Raw genomic sequence first — 15,842 nt, forward strand, 5'->3', positions numbered from 1 at the left:
TGTGAAAAGTTAAAAAGCAGGATCATTTTCATCGACCACAAGAACACAATAGGTAGAAATAGACACGATCTCTTATGAAATTAATGCAATTATAATATTATTAAAACATGGCACTTAGCTACAAGTGCATGCACCCAAAGAGTCTCTTTTATTAAAATCTTCCTGCCGTGTCTGTGACTTCATGTCATAAATTCAGCCGTAGAGGTTACATAAACTCTGTTTGCCTGAACTCAGGTGAAGGGTGGTGGTGGCGGCGGTGGTGGCGGTGCTCACCCTTCCGCTGCATCTCTGGCAATAAGTGAGCAGTTTGTTCACGTTTCAGAAAGTGTGTTGGATTTCCGCAGCTCAGAAAAGTTTGCAGGAGCTTGTTGAATCTGTGGTGAGAGACAGTTTATCCAAGAGCTTCTCTACTGTTTACTTCATTTTTCTGTGCTGTTGGGCCATGTGTGGCATTTTATCTTCTTCACTCTGCATGTCTTTGCTACCAGCGATGACATTTTGTAGTTATCTCAGGTGCAGTGGTGGAAGAAGCTTCTTACTGAGTAAGAAGGTCCAACATGAACTTTCTGGCAAAGTAGTGACAGTATTTCTCATGAGAGATTTCTAGATTCGTGATTTTCTCTCTGGTTTAAAGCTAGTGGGTTGTTTTCTTGTGTTGCCAGTGCTGTCAAACCTGATGAAACCTATTTAAACCTTTGTACTTATTTAGTCATGAATCTTCACTATCATTGAGAGCGTCCTGTTTAGCTTGTACACAAGTCACAGATAACTTCTGTAGTAATGAACACAGCTGGCAGGACCGGCCCTAGGCATTTAGTGGCATTTAGTCCCAAAAAACTTCTAGTGCGGTCAACAAATCGCACACACTACTCATAACTGGATGAATACATGCACACAATAGAGATGGACAAATCATTCAACATCAGTAGCTACAAACAGAACCATGATGATGGAGAAAAGAAAACAAACTGTTCAAAGATCATGAAGGATCATTGAGGCTTCCCTTTTTATCTGTCAGCTACACTTATAATACCACGTTATAATACAAGATGTAATACAACTCATGGTGCCAGATATGAGGTAGAGACGCTGTGCTGCTGCCAGAAGAAACACAGAGTGAAGCCGTTCGGTCAGACGTGTCAGTCAAAATGAAAAAACTATTTGATAACTGACAGAGTGGCATCAGAGAACATGTGGAAAGGGTTGATTGTGTCACTGTGTGAGAGCTGGCAGCGCCTGAGTGAGTCGGGCAACCCTAATGCTGGAAAAAAGGTCGGCCCTGAACACTACAGGCTAAATCTGACGGATGTGACATCACCTTTAAGCCCTTTATTTGTTGATGCATACTGCATTAATTAATTAATGCATCAAAATATCACGAGTCATTCTTTAGTTAAGGGTTGTAACTTTGGCAGAAAACAGTGTTGGTTTACGTATCTCTAAGATTTTGAATCATGTTTTTCCCTTAAAATTACTTTGCATTCATACATTTGCATAGACAACTTTTAGTAGTATCTGTACTCAACTGGTACCTCAAACCTGGACAAAATTGAACACACATAGTAAGAATAATCAAACTTCACTTCACTTATACTGTATGGTGTCGTACCACACTGACAGAGGGAGAGGAAACAATACAGCAATAAAGAAACTGCTAAACCTGAAGAGTGGATATGCCACCTCGGATGGATGCATGCATGGATATGAACAAACATTCAAATTGAATTTAGGAAAGATTTCTCACTGTAGACGAAGGGAGGAGCAGGAAGTGTTACTCAGACGGAATAACAGCAAACATTTACTTTTGAAAAACTGGAGTTCCTTGTTTCCCTGTGAGAAAAGAAGAGGCGGTTGTTGCTTGTAGTTTCTGTGGAGGAAAACTGGACTCATGTCTGTTTGAGAGTGTTGTAGACTTTAAAGGTGGACTTTTGAGTCAAAAGACAAAAGTCAACAAAATTAACATATTTTGAATTTAACGTAAATTTCATATAGTTTAATTTGGATTTGAGGATTATGACTTCAAACATGATCGTTATCCAAGCCCAGACAGAGCAGTGTTCAAACTGTAGCATCCCTGCAAGTTCAGCATCCTGTGTTTAATATAAATGGATCGAATTTTATGAGGATTTGAATGTGCTTAGCATGTATTTGTTAAGAGAGACAACTCGCTGTATATGAAAAATTCCCACTGTTTGCACTACTGGATGTTTCACTATTAGATTTCCAAGTAACCGTTACCTGTTTTTTTTTGCTGCAAAGACTCTTAACATTGGCAGATACGGCATTTTCAAACCTTTTCTTTATTTTTGCATGAGAAAATATTGAAATGTACATATTTTTACATACATATACATTATTTACTGTCATTTGTCAGAACAGAAATATGTTTAAAGGTTCCATATTTAACACCTTTCTTGTGTTTTATGTTTTATTTGTTTTGATAGCCATAAGAAGATATTTCATATATGAACTTAATGTTCTGCGTGATTTACATATGGTTTGACTCATTTGAATTGTTCTCTTTTATATTTCAGGTAAACTATGATAAGGTGGATCGTGTTGCTGTCTTTGTGTCTACATGTCATCTCAGCTTCGTTTGATTATGTTTATGAAGAGCACTCCATTATGGGTAAGAAAGCATGTTTATAAGGTGCATCTAATAATGTCATAAACTTATTAGATTAGATGTTTATTCACCAGATGACTCTGATATGCTGATCTCTTTCACAGACCCAGAGGATGTTCTGAGTGTTACCATTCCTCTGGAGGAGCCACAGCATCCTCTACTAGGAGGAACGTTGGATCTACCATGTTACTTTGAGGTGTGTTTGCATGTTTTGACTACCAGTATATTCTCCACTATATTTGATACTACATATTCGGGTTAAAGGATTGTTTGTAGTGACGAGTCATCCATCTCTGCTGCTCTATGACTAATGACTAGCTGGTGAAAAAAGTCCAACATCCATTGGACAGATTCATCAAGTGGACTTGAAATGAATACTCCCAATGTGTAAATAGGCAACTGTTCAGCAACTGCTAAAAGTGGTAGTGATAAATGATGTTGTTGTTTCTCATGTAGGACCACACTGCCCCAGACCCAGGAGCTCCCACCATCGCTCCACTTTCTCATCGTATCAAATGGAGCCTTGTCACCAAAGAAAAAGTCACAACTATTTTGGTAGCCTTGGAAGGACAAGTGCGAATCACCGAAAGCTACCTGGACAGAGTTCACCTGCTGGGATACCCTTTGACTCCTACAGATGCTAGCATCAAGATATCTGAGCTGCGATCCAGTGACTCAGGAGTCTACCGCTGTGAAGTTCAGCACGGCATCGAGGACAGCCACGACATCGTCCATGTGCAGGTTCAAGGTAAATGCAAATGAGCTGTCAAAGAAGTGTTACATAATGTGGAAAAGAAGTTATTTGTTGAACCTCAGGTGCACACATCTGTTCAGGTGATCCTGTTAAATGTGCAACCATTCATTCAAGACGTTTTGAGGATTGTTCACCCCTTGCAGAAATTCTATTTTTGTGGTATTGATCATTTAAAAGAAATTCAATCAATTCACTCTAGGTCTGGTGTTCCACTACCGAGCCATCATGGGCCGCTACACTTTGACTTTTGAAAAGGCAAAAGCGGCGTGCCAACAGAACAGTGCCGTCATGGCTTCACCTGAACAGCTTCAAGCTGCCTTCGATGATGGATTCCACCAGTGTGACGCTGGCTGGCTTTCTGACCAAACTGTCAGGTCGGTTTGTCACATGATGCAACAACAACACTCTACTACCACAGTGTTTCACACACTGGGGAGAGCACATGACACAAACACATTTGAGGCTGTAACTTAAATCTTAAACATGAAAATGCATGTGCTATGTGGAGTGAAAAATAAATTATACTGTATAAAAGTGTCCAACAAATATCTAAAGTGCAAGCCAGCTGTCTACTTGACACATTTGTAAACACTGTTAAGAGCCCTTAAGCTTAACTACAAATCATGTAACATGATTGTATTGCCAAGCATTCCCCAAAGAACATTATTAATCTTCTTTCATGGAAGCCTTTTTTCCATTAGTTGAAGTACAGCTTCAGATTAATGTCATCATGTGTTCAAGGATGTTGTGAGAAGGAGAAGGTCAACTTGATAGATTTAAGGTAATATATTAGATGTCAGTGTGCATTTGAGAGCACCAACATTCAAAATGTTCAAAACTAATTTTGACATGCAGGATTTGAAAGTTTATTTTCATTTATCCAAAGGTATCCAATCCATGATCCTCGTGTGAACTGCTACGGTGACAAAGAGGAACATCCTGGTGTCAGAACATATGGAGTAAGAGAGCTCAATGAGACCTATGACGTGTACTGCTTCACCGAGAAGATGATAGGTATACTGCAGTGTCTCTAATCGGGATTGTTGTGGGAAGGTTAACTCAGACTTCAACTGAGCCTCTCTTCTCTGTTACAGGCAGAGTTTTCTACACCGCTTCTGCAGAGAAGTTCACCTTCTCTGAGGCTATGATGGCATGCTCCAAACAGGGAGCTCAGTTGGCCACTACTGGTGAACTCTACCTGGCCTGGCAGGGTGGTATGGATGTGTGCAACGCTGGATGGCTGGGAGACAGGAGCGTCCGCTATCCCATCAACATTCGTCGACCACAGTGTGGTGGGGGACTGTTGGGAGTGCGAACTGTTTACCGCCACACAAACCAGACAGGATACCCACTTCCCGAGTCCCGCTATGACGCCTTCTGCTACATAGGTAGGCAATGCTTGGCCAATGGCTTGCACCAGGCTTTTTGCAAACAATATTATTGGATGGAAAGTTTTAGTATCTTTAGTGTTACTAATCTCTTTCCTCAATCACCTCCAGAGTCTCCTGATGAGGAAGGTTCAGGCATCATAGAAGAGGGCAGTGGTGTGCTGAGTGTTACCACAGTGACGCAGAGCCCAGAGGTGTTCTTCAGGAGCACGACCACGGAGAGTGAGGCAGTCGGTGAGGTGGAGACTCAGCAGCCTACCGTTGTGGACTTCACCTTTACGGAGAACCCTACCGAGCTGCCGCTGCCTCAGCCACCAAACGTCACTGAGATCATCACTGATCAGATAGAGTCAGCCACCGCCCGGCCCGACATAGGCAAGGAGCCCAGCAAATGCTTTGAGATGCCTCCAAATGGTCAGTGATGAACTCAGAAGTACTGATGCATGTTAAATCACGTAAAAAGTCTAGTCCTTACAAAGACAAAATGGCTTCACCATAGAAAAACTCCAATTGTTTCTTGGTGCAGGTGTGGTCTTCCATTATCGCTCAAGCTCAAACCGTTATGCCTTCACCTTCATCGAGGCCCAGCTCGCTTGCCAGAGTGTCGGAGCCTCCATCGCCACTCTGGAGCAGCTGCAGGCAGCATACAAGGCTGGATATCACCAGTGTGATGCAGGATGGTTACTCGACCAGACTGTAAGGTAAGTCTAAAATGTATTTTCAGAGCAAGTCGAGATATTCTTGTCCCAAACAATACGTCATCATCTTTGCTCTTTTCTAGGTATCCCATTGTTTTCCCTCGAGATAAATGTGCTGGAGATCTGGGGGATCGACCTGGAGTTCGGTCCTATGGTTTGAGGCCAGCAGATGAGAGATATGATGTGTACTGCTACATTGATGGGCTCAAAGGTTAGATAAAACACTGTTCAGCTTGTTAAAATACACAGTCCTAACATAAAAGCCCAGCGTACATTATTAAACCGTTTTGACATCTCCTCTCCATCTGCTCCACAGGGGAAGTTTTCCATGTAGGCTCCGCTGAGGGTTTCACCTATGATGAAGCTGCTTTTAGCTGTCAAGAGCAGAACGCTGTACTGGCCTCCACTGGAGAGCTTTACGCAGCCTGGAAATTGGGTTTTGACAAGTGCCGTGCTGGCTGGCTACTGGACCATAGTGTAAGATATCCCATCAACAACCCCCGCGCTGAGTGTGGAGCTGGGAAATCTGGAGTACACTCTGTGTACGCGGACCCCAACCACACAAGCTTCCCTGAACTTGATGCCAGATTTGATGCATACTGTTTCAGAGGTAAAAGCTTTATTCTTATCTAAGGGGCTAATTCTTTTAATCTTCTTCTTTATGATTAATTATTGTTTAATTCTTACAGCGGACCTTCTACTTATTGCAAATGAAACTGGACTGAACATCACAGATATCCAGGAGGCCCTTGTTAACCTGACGTCAATCACTGACCTGTTGAGGCCTGGTGAGCCATGATGGACAAATTGTTTGTGCAAATGTCCTTTTTATTTTCCATGTCCCTCACTCTTGTTTCTATATTTCTCTTTAGGTGTTCCTTCCATCGTTCCTCCGATTCCTGTGGAGACTTCGGGCTCTGGTTCAGGCTCAGCAGAGTTTGGCTCAGGTTCTGCTTCTGGGGATCCCTCTGTAGACTTGTCTGGCTCTGGAGACATGTCCGGTTCTGGAGACACTGTAATCTCTGGAGATCTTTCTGGTTCCGGAGACCCGTCTGGTTCTGGAGACCGAGTTATCTCTGGAGATCTGTCTGGCTCCGGAGACCTGTCTGGTTCTGGAGACCGAGTTATCTCTGGAGATCTTTCTGGCTCTGGAGACCTGTCTGGTACTGGAGACCGAGTTATCTCTGGAGATCTTTCTGGCTCCGGAGACCTGTCTGGTTCTGGAGATCAGGTCACATCTGGAGATAAAACTGGTTCTGGAGACCTGTCTGGTTCTGGAGACCTGTCTGGTTCTGGAGACCTGGCTGGCAGTGCTGAGCTGCCAAGTGGAGCATCAGGTTTCAGCAGTACAGATGCGTCTGGATCAGCTCTCAGTGAAGAAGGATCAGGCATTACCGTTGTTTTTTCGGGCATTGACAGCATTGTCTCTGGAGAGGGCTCAGTTTCAGGAGAACTCCAAGAAGCCGGAGAGGGAAGCACACAGATCCTAATCTTTCCTTCATCTGAAGCAGGCTCTGGAATGTTCAGTGGTAGCGGGGACCAGTCCGGTTCTGGCTCTGGATCTGGTTTCAACTCTGCAGAGAGTGGCTCTTCCAGCTCTGAGGAAAGTGGGCAATTATCTGGCATGCCGTCTGGCTTCATTACAACCCAAGACTTTTCCGGGTTCAGTGGATTCCCATCAGGATTCTCCTTTGGAAGTGCTAGTGGACACTCAGGGGACCTTTCGGGAAGTGGAGATGCTCCAATTTTACTGATAGATGGTGAACTGATCGATGCATCCATCCCTGTTACCCACAAGGAGCATGAACTTGGTGGAGGTCAATTGGACTTCAGTGGCTCTGGAGACATGTCAGGATCTGGGATTCTCAGTGGTGATTTCAGTGGCTCGTCCTCTGAAAGTGGCTCTGGGTTCTTCTCAGGTGTGACCTTTGTGGGGTCAGGGTTCACCGAACTTACAGGGTCATCCTCTGGAGAGCAGGAGGCCTCAGGGTTTTTACTATACAGCTCTGGACAGGGAAGTGGTGAATATTTGTCTGGATTTGGAAGCATGAGTTTCGTCTCTGGATCAGGATCAGGAATGTCTGGATCAGAAATTTCTGGATCAGGAATGTCTGGATCTGAGTCCTCAACAAGCGGAGAAGAAGGAAGTGTTACATTCTTGACTGGGGATTTTATGACTGAGGCATCCGGAGACACCACACTGTCTATGGAGCTTGGACAGGGGTCGGTGGAGTTCAGCGGAGAAGGAATTGGTAGCAGCAGTGGCTTCTATTCTGGCAGCGGAGACAACCACTTGTTTACAGCCAGTGGCACTTCTTCAGGCGCTTCCTCTGGAGATTTGCCAGAGGTTGTGCTGCCCTCTCCGTCTAGTGAGTGGACACTGACAGAGAGCACCCCAGGACCAGAGGAGGCCCGTAGTGGAGCTGAACTGTCACAAACCTCCGGTGACATCTTTGTAACTGACAGTCCTTTGCTTGCCCCAGCAGGAATGGCTGCACCTCCCACTGCAGCTTTACCAGCCTCTGTTCGGGCACCTGGCATAGTTGAAGAAATGGAGTCAGTGGAGGGTAGGTCGATATCAATATTTGCTTGTATTATGTAACAGTTAACAGGATTTTTTATGGTCCTGGACTGTTGATTAGACAAAACAAGACATTTTGAAGCTGTCACCTGATTTCTTTCACAACTTTCTGATATTTTATGGCCCAAAATAATCAGCAAATTAATCAGTTATCTTATCCCATTTACTTCAAAATGGATAAAGTATACAGTGCTTTACATTACTGGCCAGTTACTTGTATATTAACTCCTTTTTTTTTAACCAGAAACTGGTGACACCAGTTTATAGAATTTGTATTTCACGACAGCATGCTAAAAAAGCCAAAGACCAGACTGAATCTCAGGACGTGTCATATATCACCACTTTTACCAATTGACAATGCAACACTGCAATTACTTCAATATTTCTACCGCTGACTTGCATCTAAGACTATCTGGATCCAAAACTACTGTACTGCCTTAAAACAGGAAAATATTGTAATTTTGACTGAGAAAAATGCATCACAGCAACTTGTATCTTATCTTATCTTGTATCTTAGAGAAGGGTTCAAGTGTTGGAGGGAGGATGTATTCATGTGCTTGCAAACATTACACTGTCGAAGACACAGCTGCTGCATCACCACTCCAGTTCAGATGAACCTTGGAAGACTGATACATCTGTCCTTTGAACGCACCAGTGTCATTCTTTCCATGTTGGGAACTAACTGAATCTGTTTTTCAAAGGTGGTTTTAACCCATGTGAACCAAACCCCTGTGGTGCTGCTGCATGCACAGTAGAGGATGGGGTTGCTCTCTGCCATGGTAAGTTCTAAAACAATGGCACATGATATTTTTACTCTTCTCCTTTCATTCGCTGAAAATAACAGAATTTAATGTTGATATGTGATGATGTTTTTGTTTAACGGACGGTCAGTAGTGTTTCTCTGTATGTCTTGTTGAGCAGTTTGCATGTTTTGTCGTATTGTTGGTCTATGGTCATTATTGCTAGACTTACCAAAAATCTTTTATCTCTCCCTGCTGTTCTGTCCTGGTGTGTTTTGCATCATATATAAATATATATAGTTTTTTTGTTCGTTTTGTCTGTCTGTGTCTGGCTATGGGTCTCTGTCCGTTTTTGCGTTGCAGATTGAATGTTAGGGTGCTTGTCAAATTATGTTATCACAACTGTCTTTAGTCTATATGTGGTTTTTGGTTTGCTGTGCCAGTACGCCGCCTCCGCTCTACTATAAGCATGCTAAACCCTGGGATATGGATGCTCTCATCCCTGCTGGAATTTAAATACTGATCTTCTGCTGCAACTAACTACAGATTCAGACATAAACTTACTGCAGATATCACAATTATTAGCTGTTCTCTTTGCATAAATAAACACAGATTTGGTATGCATTTCAGTATATATCATATATCATCATATTGGTAATCTGAAACGCCTCAAATGATCCGTTTTATCAAAGGAACATAGATAATAATTCACAGTAAGTCTAATTTGGATCAGAGGTTGCAGCAACTACAGTATTGTCCACTAGCTTCTCAATCCTGAGGTGTGATAGTCCTTCTATCACAGCTTTACCTCCCTCCCTCACCCTGCTAGGCAACCTCCCATCCCCACCACCCCCACGCTGAAACAGTAGTGTCACCCGCCCCCCTTTTTTGCAGAGGTAGATGTGTGCCATTCCAACCCTTGTGCCAATGGAGCCACCTGTGTGGAGAGTGCAGACTCTTACAAATGCTTATGCCTGCCCAGCTACGGAGGGGAACGCTGTGAGATCGGTATGAGATCAGCTTCAGCTAATAAATACTAACAGCAGCCTCTCAAAAACAACCTGAAGAGATGGTAAACATCACCAGCCAATGGCATCATTACTCACTGTGACTGTGAAAGGAGTCCTGGTGGCCCAGCAGCTGAAGATGCACAACATGTAGCTGTGGTGTCCCCGCTTTGCAATGGGACCCTGTTTCTTTTAAAAAGGTCATAAAAGTAACTGAAGAGTCAGTTCACCCCAATCACAAATATATTTTTCACCTCCCACAAGTAGCATCTAGTAATGCAGTGATTGCTTAAAACACTGAACAATCAACCCTTTCTGTTACCTCCCTTCAGTCTCTTTTTCCTCTTGTCTGTGCAGATTTATAAAACTCAGGAATTAGCCCAAATTATTCGCAGTTTCCAAGAATAGGATCTTTCCGTTAACTTTGTATATCGAGGCGTCATCTGCAAATAAAAAACCAACACAATTCTGTCCGAACACACAGTAAGAATAGAAGACAAAAAAACCTAAACTCAAGGTCCAATCAGTGAAGGGAAATGATTAAGTGATCTTAGTCAGTCTCTTGCTCATGGCCCTTGCTGTTTCACAGATGTAGTGTTCCCTAAAGTAGTTGCATGTGATATCACCACTGCATTTACTCAGGGGGGAACCTTTCTAGGGGGTGCAGCTGAGATCAGGATGCTGATCGGTAGTGACGCTAGATGTTTGGGATGCTTTGTATGGTCCCCATTGAGCTACAGCACACAGCCTGGTCTTAAGTTGGGTCAAGAGGCTCAACATCTTTTCTTTGTACCACATTTAAGTCATAAAATGACAGCTGAGTTAATTCCATTTGCTGATGAAGACCATGGCATGCTGTTAAAAGCACTGAAAAAGTGCACCTTGAGTGATAAAGAATAATAGCAATAGGAACATTGTCTCTGGAAAGACACGCTGTGAAAGGCATGTTGTGTGCCAAACATTTCATAGGTGGATATCATGCAGGGGAAATAAAGTCAAAGCTATCTGCCGGACTAAATACCCCTAAAGTTACGTAAGTAAATATGAAAATATGTCTTTGTGTAATTTGGGTGGACTGACCCTTTAAATAAACATATTAGTTTGGAGAGAATGAATGAAGCCTTTGAATGTAAAATGACTTTCCTGTTGGGCAGGCCTCTCCCAGCTCGAGTGAAGCATGATGTATAATTTTCCATTCTGTATTGGAACGTTTGTTTTGTACATCACGTTGGAAACACTGTCCATTGTCAGATTTTTTACTGGTTTCCAGGCCGACTTCTCGGGCGTCACTGCAGGAAAAGTTTCTTCTCACTGACTCACAAGACTAGTACTGAATCTGTAAAACTGAAACACTACATGGGTTGTGAAAAATATCAAGCACTTTATCTGCTCAAACACTAATACTGCACAGACTGGAGGCAGAATGATAAGAATACAGAATGGCTTCTCATCATCAGATGCTGTGCTTTAAGTTTCCAACCTATTTGTAGTTGTGGATGAAGACTGATATTTAATTTATTAGTCTTATCTGAGTCTCAGAGCCCTTTAAATCCCATATATTCAGGTGAAAGTGCATTGAGAATACAATAGATTGAACGAATGTTGACTCTTTGGTGTTGCGGCTGCAGATGAGCAGCACTGTGAAGACGGTTGGACTAAGTTTCAGGGGAACTGCTACCTGCACTTCACTGACAGAGAGATGTGGCTGGATGCAGAGCAGCGCTGCCGGGACTTGAATGCCCACCTGGTCAGCATCATCACTCCAGAGGAGCAACAGTTTGTCAACTGTGAGTGCGTGAGGGAAAATGTGTGTCTGTGTCCACAGAGAAAATAATAATATAATAACATCTCAACACTTTTCTTTCTCACACAGCAAATGCACAGGACTACCAGTGGATCGGGCTGAACGACAAGACAATGGAGAATGACTTCCGCTGGACAGATGGCACACCACTGGTGAGTGAAGACATTACACACATGTATTGCTCCCGTTATAGGCATGGTGTAGTATAATATAGTATGGTGAAGTGAAGTGTTCCCCAACCTGTTTGGTTTGCAATCCCCTAAAAATGAAGATGAGTTGCAGCCCCTTGTCACAGATTGCATACGGTATAACTACACAGAGAAGCAAAACAACCACAAAGCGACTCAAACTACTGTAAAGAGGTACAAAGCAACCATAAAGAGACTCCAGATAGCCACAATGCATCTCAAAAGGACTACAGAGAGATTCAAAACTAGTACAGAGATACACAACAACCACAATGTGACAAAAACAACTACAAAGAGATGCAAAGCAACCAACAAGGTCAGTTGTTACTCTTTGTCTATACTTGTTTATGCCTCATGGGAGCTAACCTAATTATTCTTACCTAATACACGCCATGTTTTAATTGCATTAGTAGTTCCTGTGTTGATTTGCATTTAGCTTTGTACCAGATAAACAGTGTTAGTTCAACATCCACATAGAGGCTTTTCACGATTTTGTGAGATAAGGAAAATTACTGTTTGCACTTGTGATACGAGGTTGCCTGAGCAGGTGAAACACAAATACAATGCCATGCCAAAACAAGCACCGAAATAGCACTGCACCATCTGATCTGCATAAACACAACCTCAGCTGCAACCCTCCACCCACCTCAACACAAAAAAACAAAAACAGGCACAAAGAATTGACTTCATTACCAGTTGTGTGGATGGAAAACAACACTGTGTTTACAGAAACATGACTGTAATGATGTGAGCTGGTTGCTTCAGGTACTGGTTAGATGATCTATGTCCAGGTTGAGTAATAGAATGATGAGTTTGAGGGCTTATCAGAAGACAGGACGCTGCACAGCGGTTTATAAAATTATGAAACAAGATTTTTTATCTTTGGAAAGTCGTGCGAAAGCTGAGCCAGGTGTAACTTTGATGAGGTTTCTCCTTCCTCAGCAATACGAGAACTGGAGGCCGAACCAGCCAGACAATTACTTCAACTCTGGAGAAGACTGCGTGGTGATGATCTGGCACGAGAACGGCCAGTGGAACGACGTGCCGTGCAACTACCACCTGCCATTTACCTGCAAGAAAGGCCCAGGTGTGTTGGTTTATCTGCTTGTGCACGTCGTCTGTCTGAAAATATGTACGAAGTATGAAGTACAAAAGAGCTAAAGCTGCAGAGTTGCATGATAATCCTCCATAATAACCTCATATCATGCCCCGTGGCCTCTTATTCTGTCCTTAGTCTCCTGTGGCGCCCCACCAGAGGTGGAGAACGCCCACATGTTTGGTAACAGGAGGGAGGAATACCCTGTCAACTCCATCATCCGGTATCAGTGCAACCCAGGGTTTACACAACGCTACCCTCCGGTGGTTCGCTGTAAAACAGACGGACAGTGGGAGAAACCCCAGGTGGAATGCACTGATGGTGAGCGCACTCACTGTTATCCATCTTGGGACTAGTTTTTAGTAAAGATTGTTATTATTATTTTTGAACAATAACTCACTCTCGCTGTGTTTTTTCTCTCTTGCTGCAGTGAAAGCCAGAAAAAGAATACAGCGGAGGAGCAGGAAAGCAGCAGTGAGCAGCCAGCTTCACTAAGAAGGAAAAAAAAAAAGAGGAATTTATTATTTTGAAAGAACACTTGCAGCACACGGAAATCCATTTTCCATTTTAGTGAAGATGATTTGATGGGTTTAATTGTTGGAAAAAAGCCCACATGAAGGGTGCTATAACATGGTAATGTGATTTTTGTCTATTCTATCCCCCCGCCCGTCATAATATATTTTAATTATACATAATAATTTTATTGCTCTGAGTTTATTTTTATTGTGTGTATTGTAATATAATGTTTGAAATGAAATCATTGCTGGGATACTTTTATAGAAGGCAGCATCTGTCTGGTTCACTGTAGTCTGCTGTAGATCTGTTGGTTGGTTGGTAAGGTACCAACAAGTCATATGTTTGTGTGCCCATATGGCATGGCTTATTGTGATATCTGAAAGCAGGGGGGAGAAGTTAAAGGGAAATACTAAAAGTTCACATCAGTCGTCAAAGTTCTCCTCCAGGCTCTGTCCTTTACTGCTGGTTTCTGCACTCAGTGTAGTTGAAAGTTTAGTTTTCTGCAGCCATTTGCTGCCATTCCTTCCTGTAATACAGCGTGAAAAATAACTTTAATAGCACGAGAATCCATTACAGGAAACCTGGTCCAAAATTTTGAACATTTCTTGGAGGTGAATGATGTCAAGATGTGTAATTAGAGTATGTTTAGTTTAAGATATGAACACATAAAAGATAAATATCCCATTTGTGTTTAGAAAAGTTTATATACAAAGTTTATCAACACTCATATGAGCATCTAGATGATATCTGGATAGAAATTATGAATGCACGCGCGGACTACAGAGTATAATTGCACTGGTTAGACAGTTTCATTTGATCTGTGTAATGTGATGCGATTCATCCAGGGTGTCCAAACGGCCACCTGATAAATCTTCCACTCCAACTTTTATCTATTTTGGCGTGTCTTTAAAAGTTGGAGCGGATGTTTCAGTTCGACTTGGTTTGGATATGCATGTGAATCTTAAGAATTCAATCACATAAGGCGTGTAGGTTTATTACAAACTTAGGAGGAGGTTGACACAACCTGACACAAGTCTAAATTTAGCTGTCAAGAGGACTAGTTTGACAAGAAATGGTAAATGTTGGGGAATCAAACATTAAGTATGGATTTTTTTTTATGTTATTAGGATTATTGGATTACCTCTAAGCCTCTGAAGTGGTTTTATTGGACATGATATCATGACACCTCCTTATACCGTATGAGTGGAAACAGGAAAAGAACATTAATTTGGTGATAATCAGACTAAACTTCGCCACAGAGAGAAAGCAAACAAATCCAAGTCTGCTATGCTATGCTATCTCTTTAAAGGTCCAGTGTGTCAGATTTAGGGGGCTCTATTTACAGAATGTCACAGAAATGAAATATTACAATCATAACTATGTTTACATTAGTGTACAATCACCTGAAAATAAGAATCTGTGAGACTTTTATCTCTTTCCTTCGCAGTCAAAAGGAGAGGGTGTAACAATGGGGTTGCAATCAGTAACAACACAGATGGCATTAAATCATTCAATCCTGCACATTGCTCCCTTAAAGCAAAGACTTTTGGTCAACCTTTAATTTATTGATTTCACACAGTGACTGTCTCTGCTGTGCTGTTATGAGACTACAGCAGCATCACACAGTCAGGGTGAATAAACTTCGTCAAGCTCCAGTGTTCGTGTTTAATCTGCAGAGGATGAAGTGAAAGTGCTTGTGGCCCCACAGTTTGTCATGTTGGCTGGTTTGAGTCTTTTTGTTTTCTGTGTGTTTTTAGTTTGTCATCATCTCCCACGAGGCTGTGCGGTGCACAGTGTTTGTGTGGAGTCTGTGTTTGTAACCTCAGAGGAAATAACCTCGCTGTAAACATTACAGTGTCAAATGCCTGTTGTTGTTTTTTTTAACCAAGCCGACTGCTTTCATTTGTGCGCTTGTTTTGTGTCATTGTTGCTGTTTTTTTTTGGGAGGCTGTGCCTCCTTTATACATGCTGTCACCTGCTACATGAGAAACCAAAGAGCTGTACATGTGTCTGCTGCAACCGCACGTTATTCACGAACTTCAAGGATGTGTCTGTCAATATTCTATACATTTCTTAATGTCAACAAATCACATTAAAAAAAAACGAAACCAGTGATGAATCCAAAACGGGAACGTTCATTTATTTGTTGTTGGTCCTTAAATAGTATCTAACAGTGATTAAAGGCATAATTTTTAATTTATGGATTAATAGTGATCCAAATTAAAATGCTCACCATATCAAATTAAATAAAAGCTACATGTGAAGTGTGCCTTGAGTTGTTGAGTTTAGGATAAATAAAATCTTCATTCATTCATTCATTCATTCACAAGTAGAAAGTGACAATAACCAAAGGTAACAGAACACAAAGGGGAAACTAATGAAAGTAAAATCTCGATATCTAGATCGACCAACCACGAGGAAAAACTTTCCAAGAGTGAATGAGG

At 42.2% G+C, this 15,842-nt stretch overlaps 1 protein-coding gene across 1 annotated transcript; it reads left to right on the forward strand.

Moving 5' to 3' along the window:
• The first annotated feature begins 2,625 nt into the window (after positions 1 to 2,625).
• LOC104927251 (aggrecan core protein-like) lies at positions 2,626 to 14,701 on the forward strand. Its single transcript, XM_027281327.1, has 18 exons — positions 2,626 to 2,629; positions 2,701 to 2,822; positions 3,083 to 3,374; positions 3,580 to 3,754; positions 4,267 to 4,394; positions 4,475 to 4,768; positions 4,880 to 5,182; positions 5,295 to 5,469; positions 5,550 to 5,677; positions 5,783 to 6,076; positions 6,156 to 6,254; positions 6,339 to 8,033; positions 8,749 to 8,826; positions 11,423 to 11,581; positions 11,668 to 11,750; positions 12,729 to 12,873; positions 13,021 to 13,203; positions 13,313 to 14,701. Exons 1-18 carry the CDS (start codon positions 2,626 to 2,628, stop codon positions 13,375 to 13,377), a joined length of 4,422 nt encoding a protein of 1,473 aa, XP_027137128.1. The 3' UTR covers positions 13,378 to 14,701.
• Positions 14,702 to 15,842: the final 1,141 nt, after the last annotated feature.

This window comes from Larimichthys crocea, chromosome VIII (genome assembly GCF_000972845.2).
Source record: "Larimichthys crocea isolate SSNF chromosome VIII, L_crocea_2.0, whole genome shotgun sequence".
In the NCBI taxonomy this organism is placed as follows: domain Eukaryota; kingdom Metazoa; phylum Chordata; class Actinopteri; family Sciaenidae; genus Larimichthys; species Larimichthys crocea.

Bases quoted from the DNA above. Each gene is read 5' to 3' on its own strand.
- LOC104927251 (XM_027281327.1), top strand. The intron at 8,827-11,422 runs GTAAGTTCTAAA...TTGCGGCTGCAG, and splicing joins TGGGGTTGCTCTCTGCCATG to ATGAGCAGCACTGTGAAGAC. The intron at 11,751-12,728 runs GTGAGTGAAGAC...CTCCTTCCTCAG, and splicing joins GGACAGATGGCACACCACTG to CAATACGAGAACTGGAGGCC.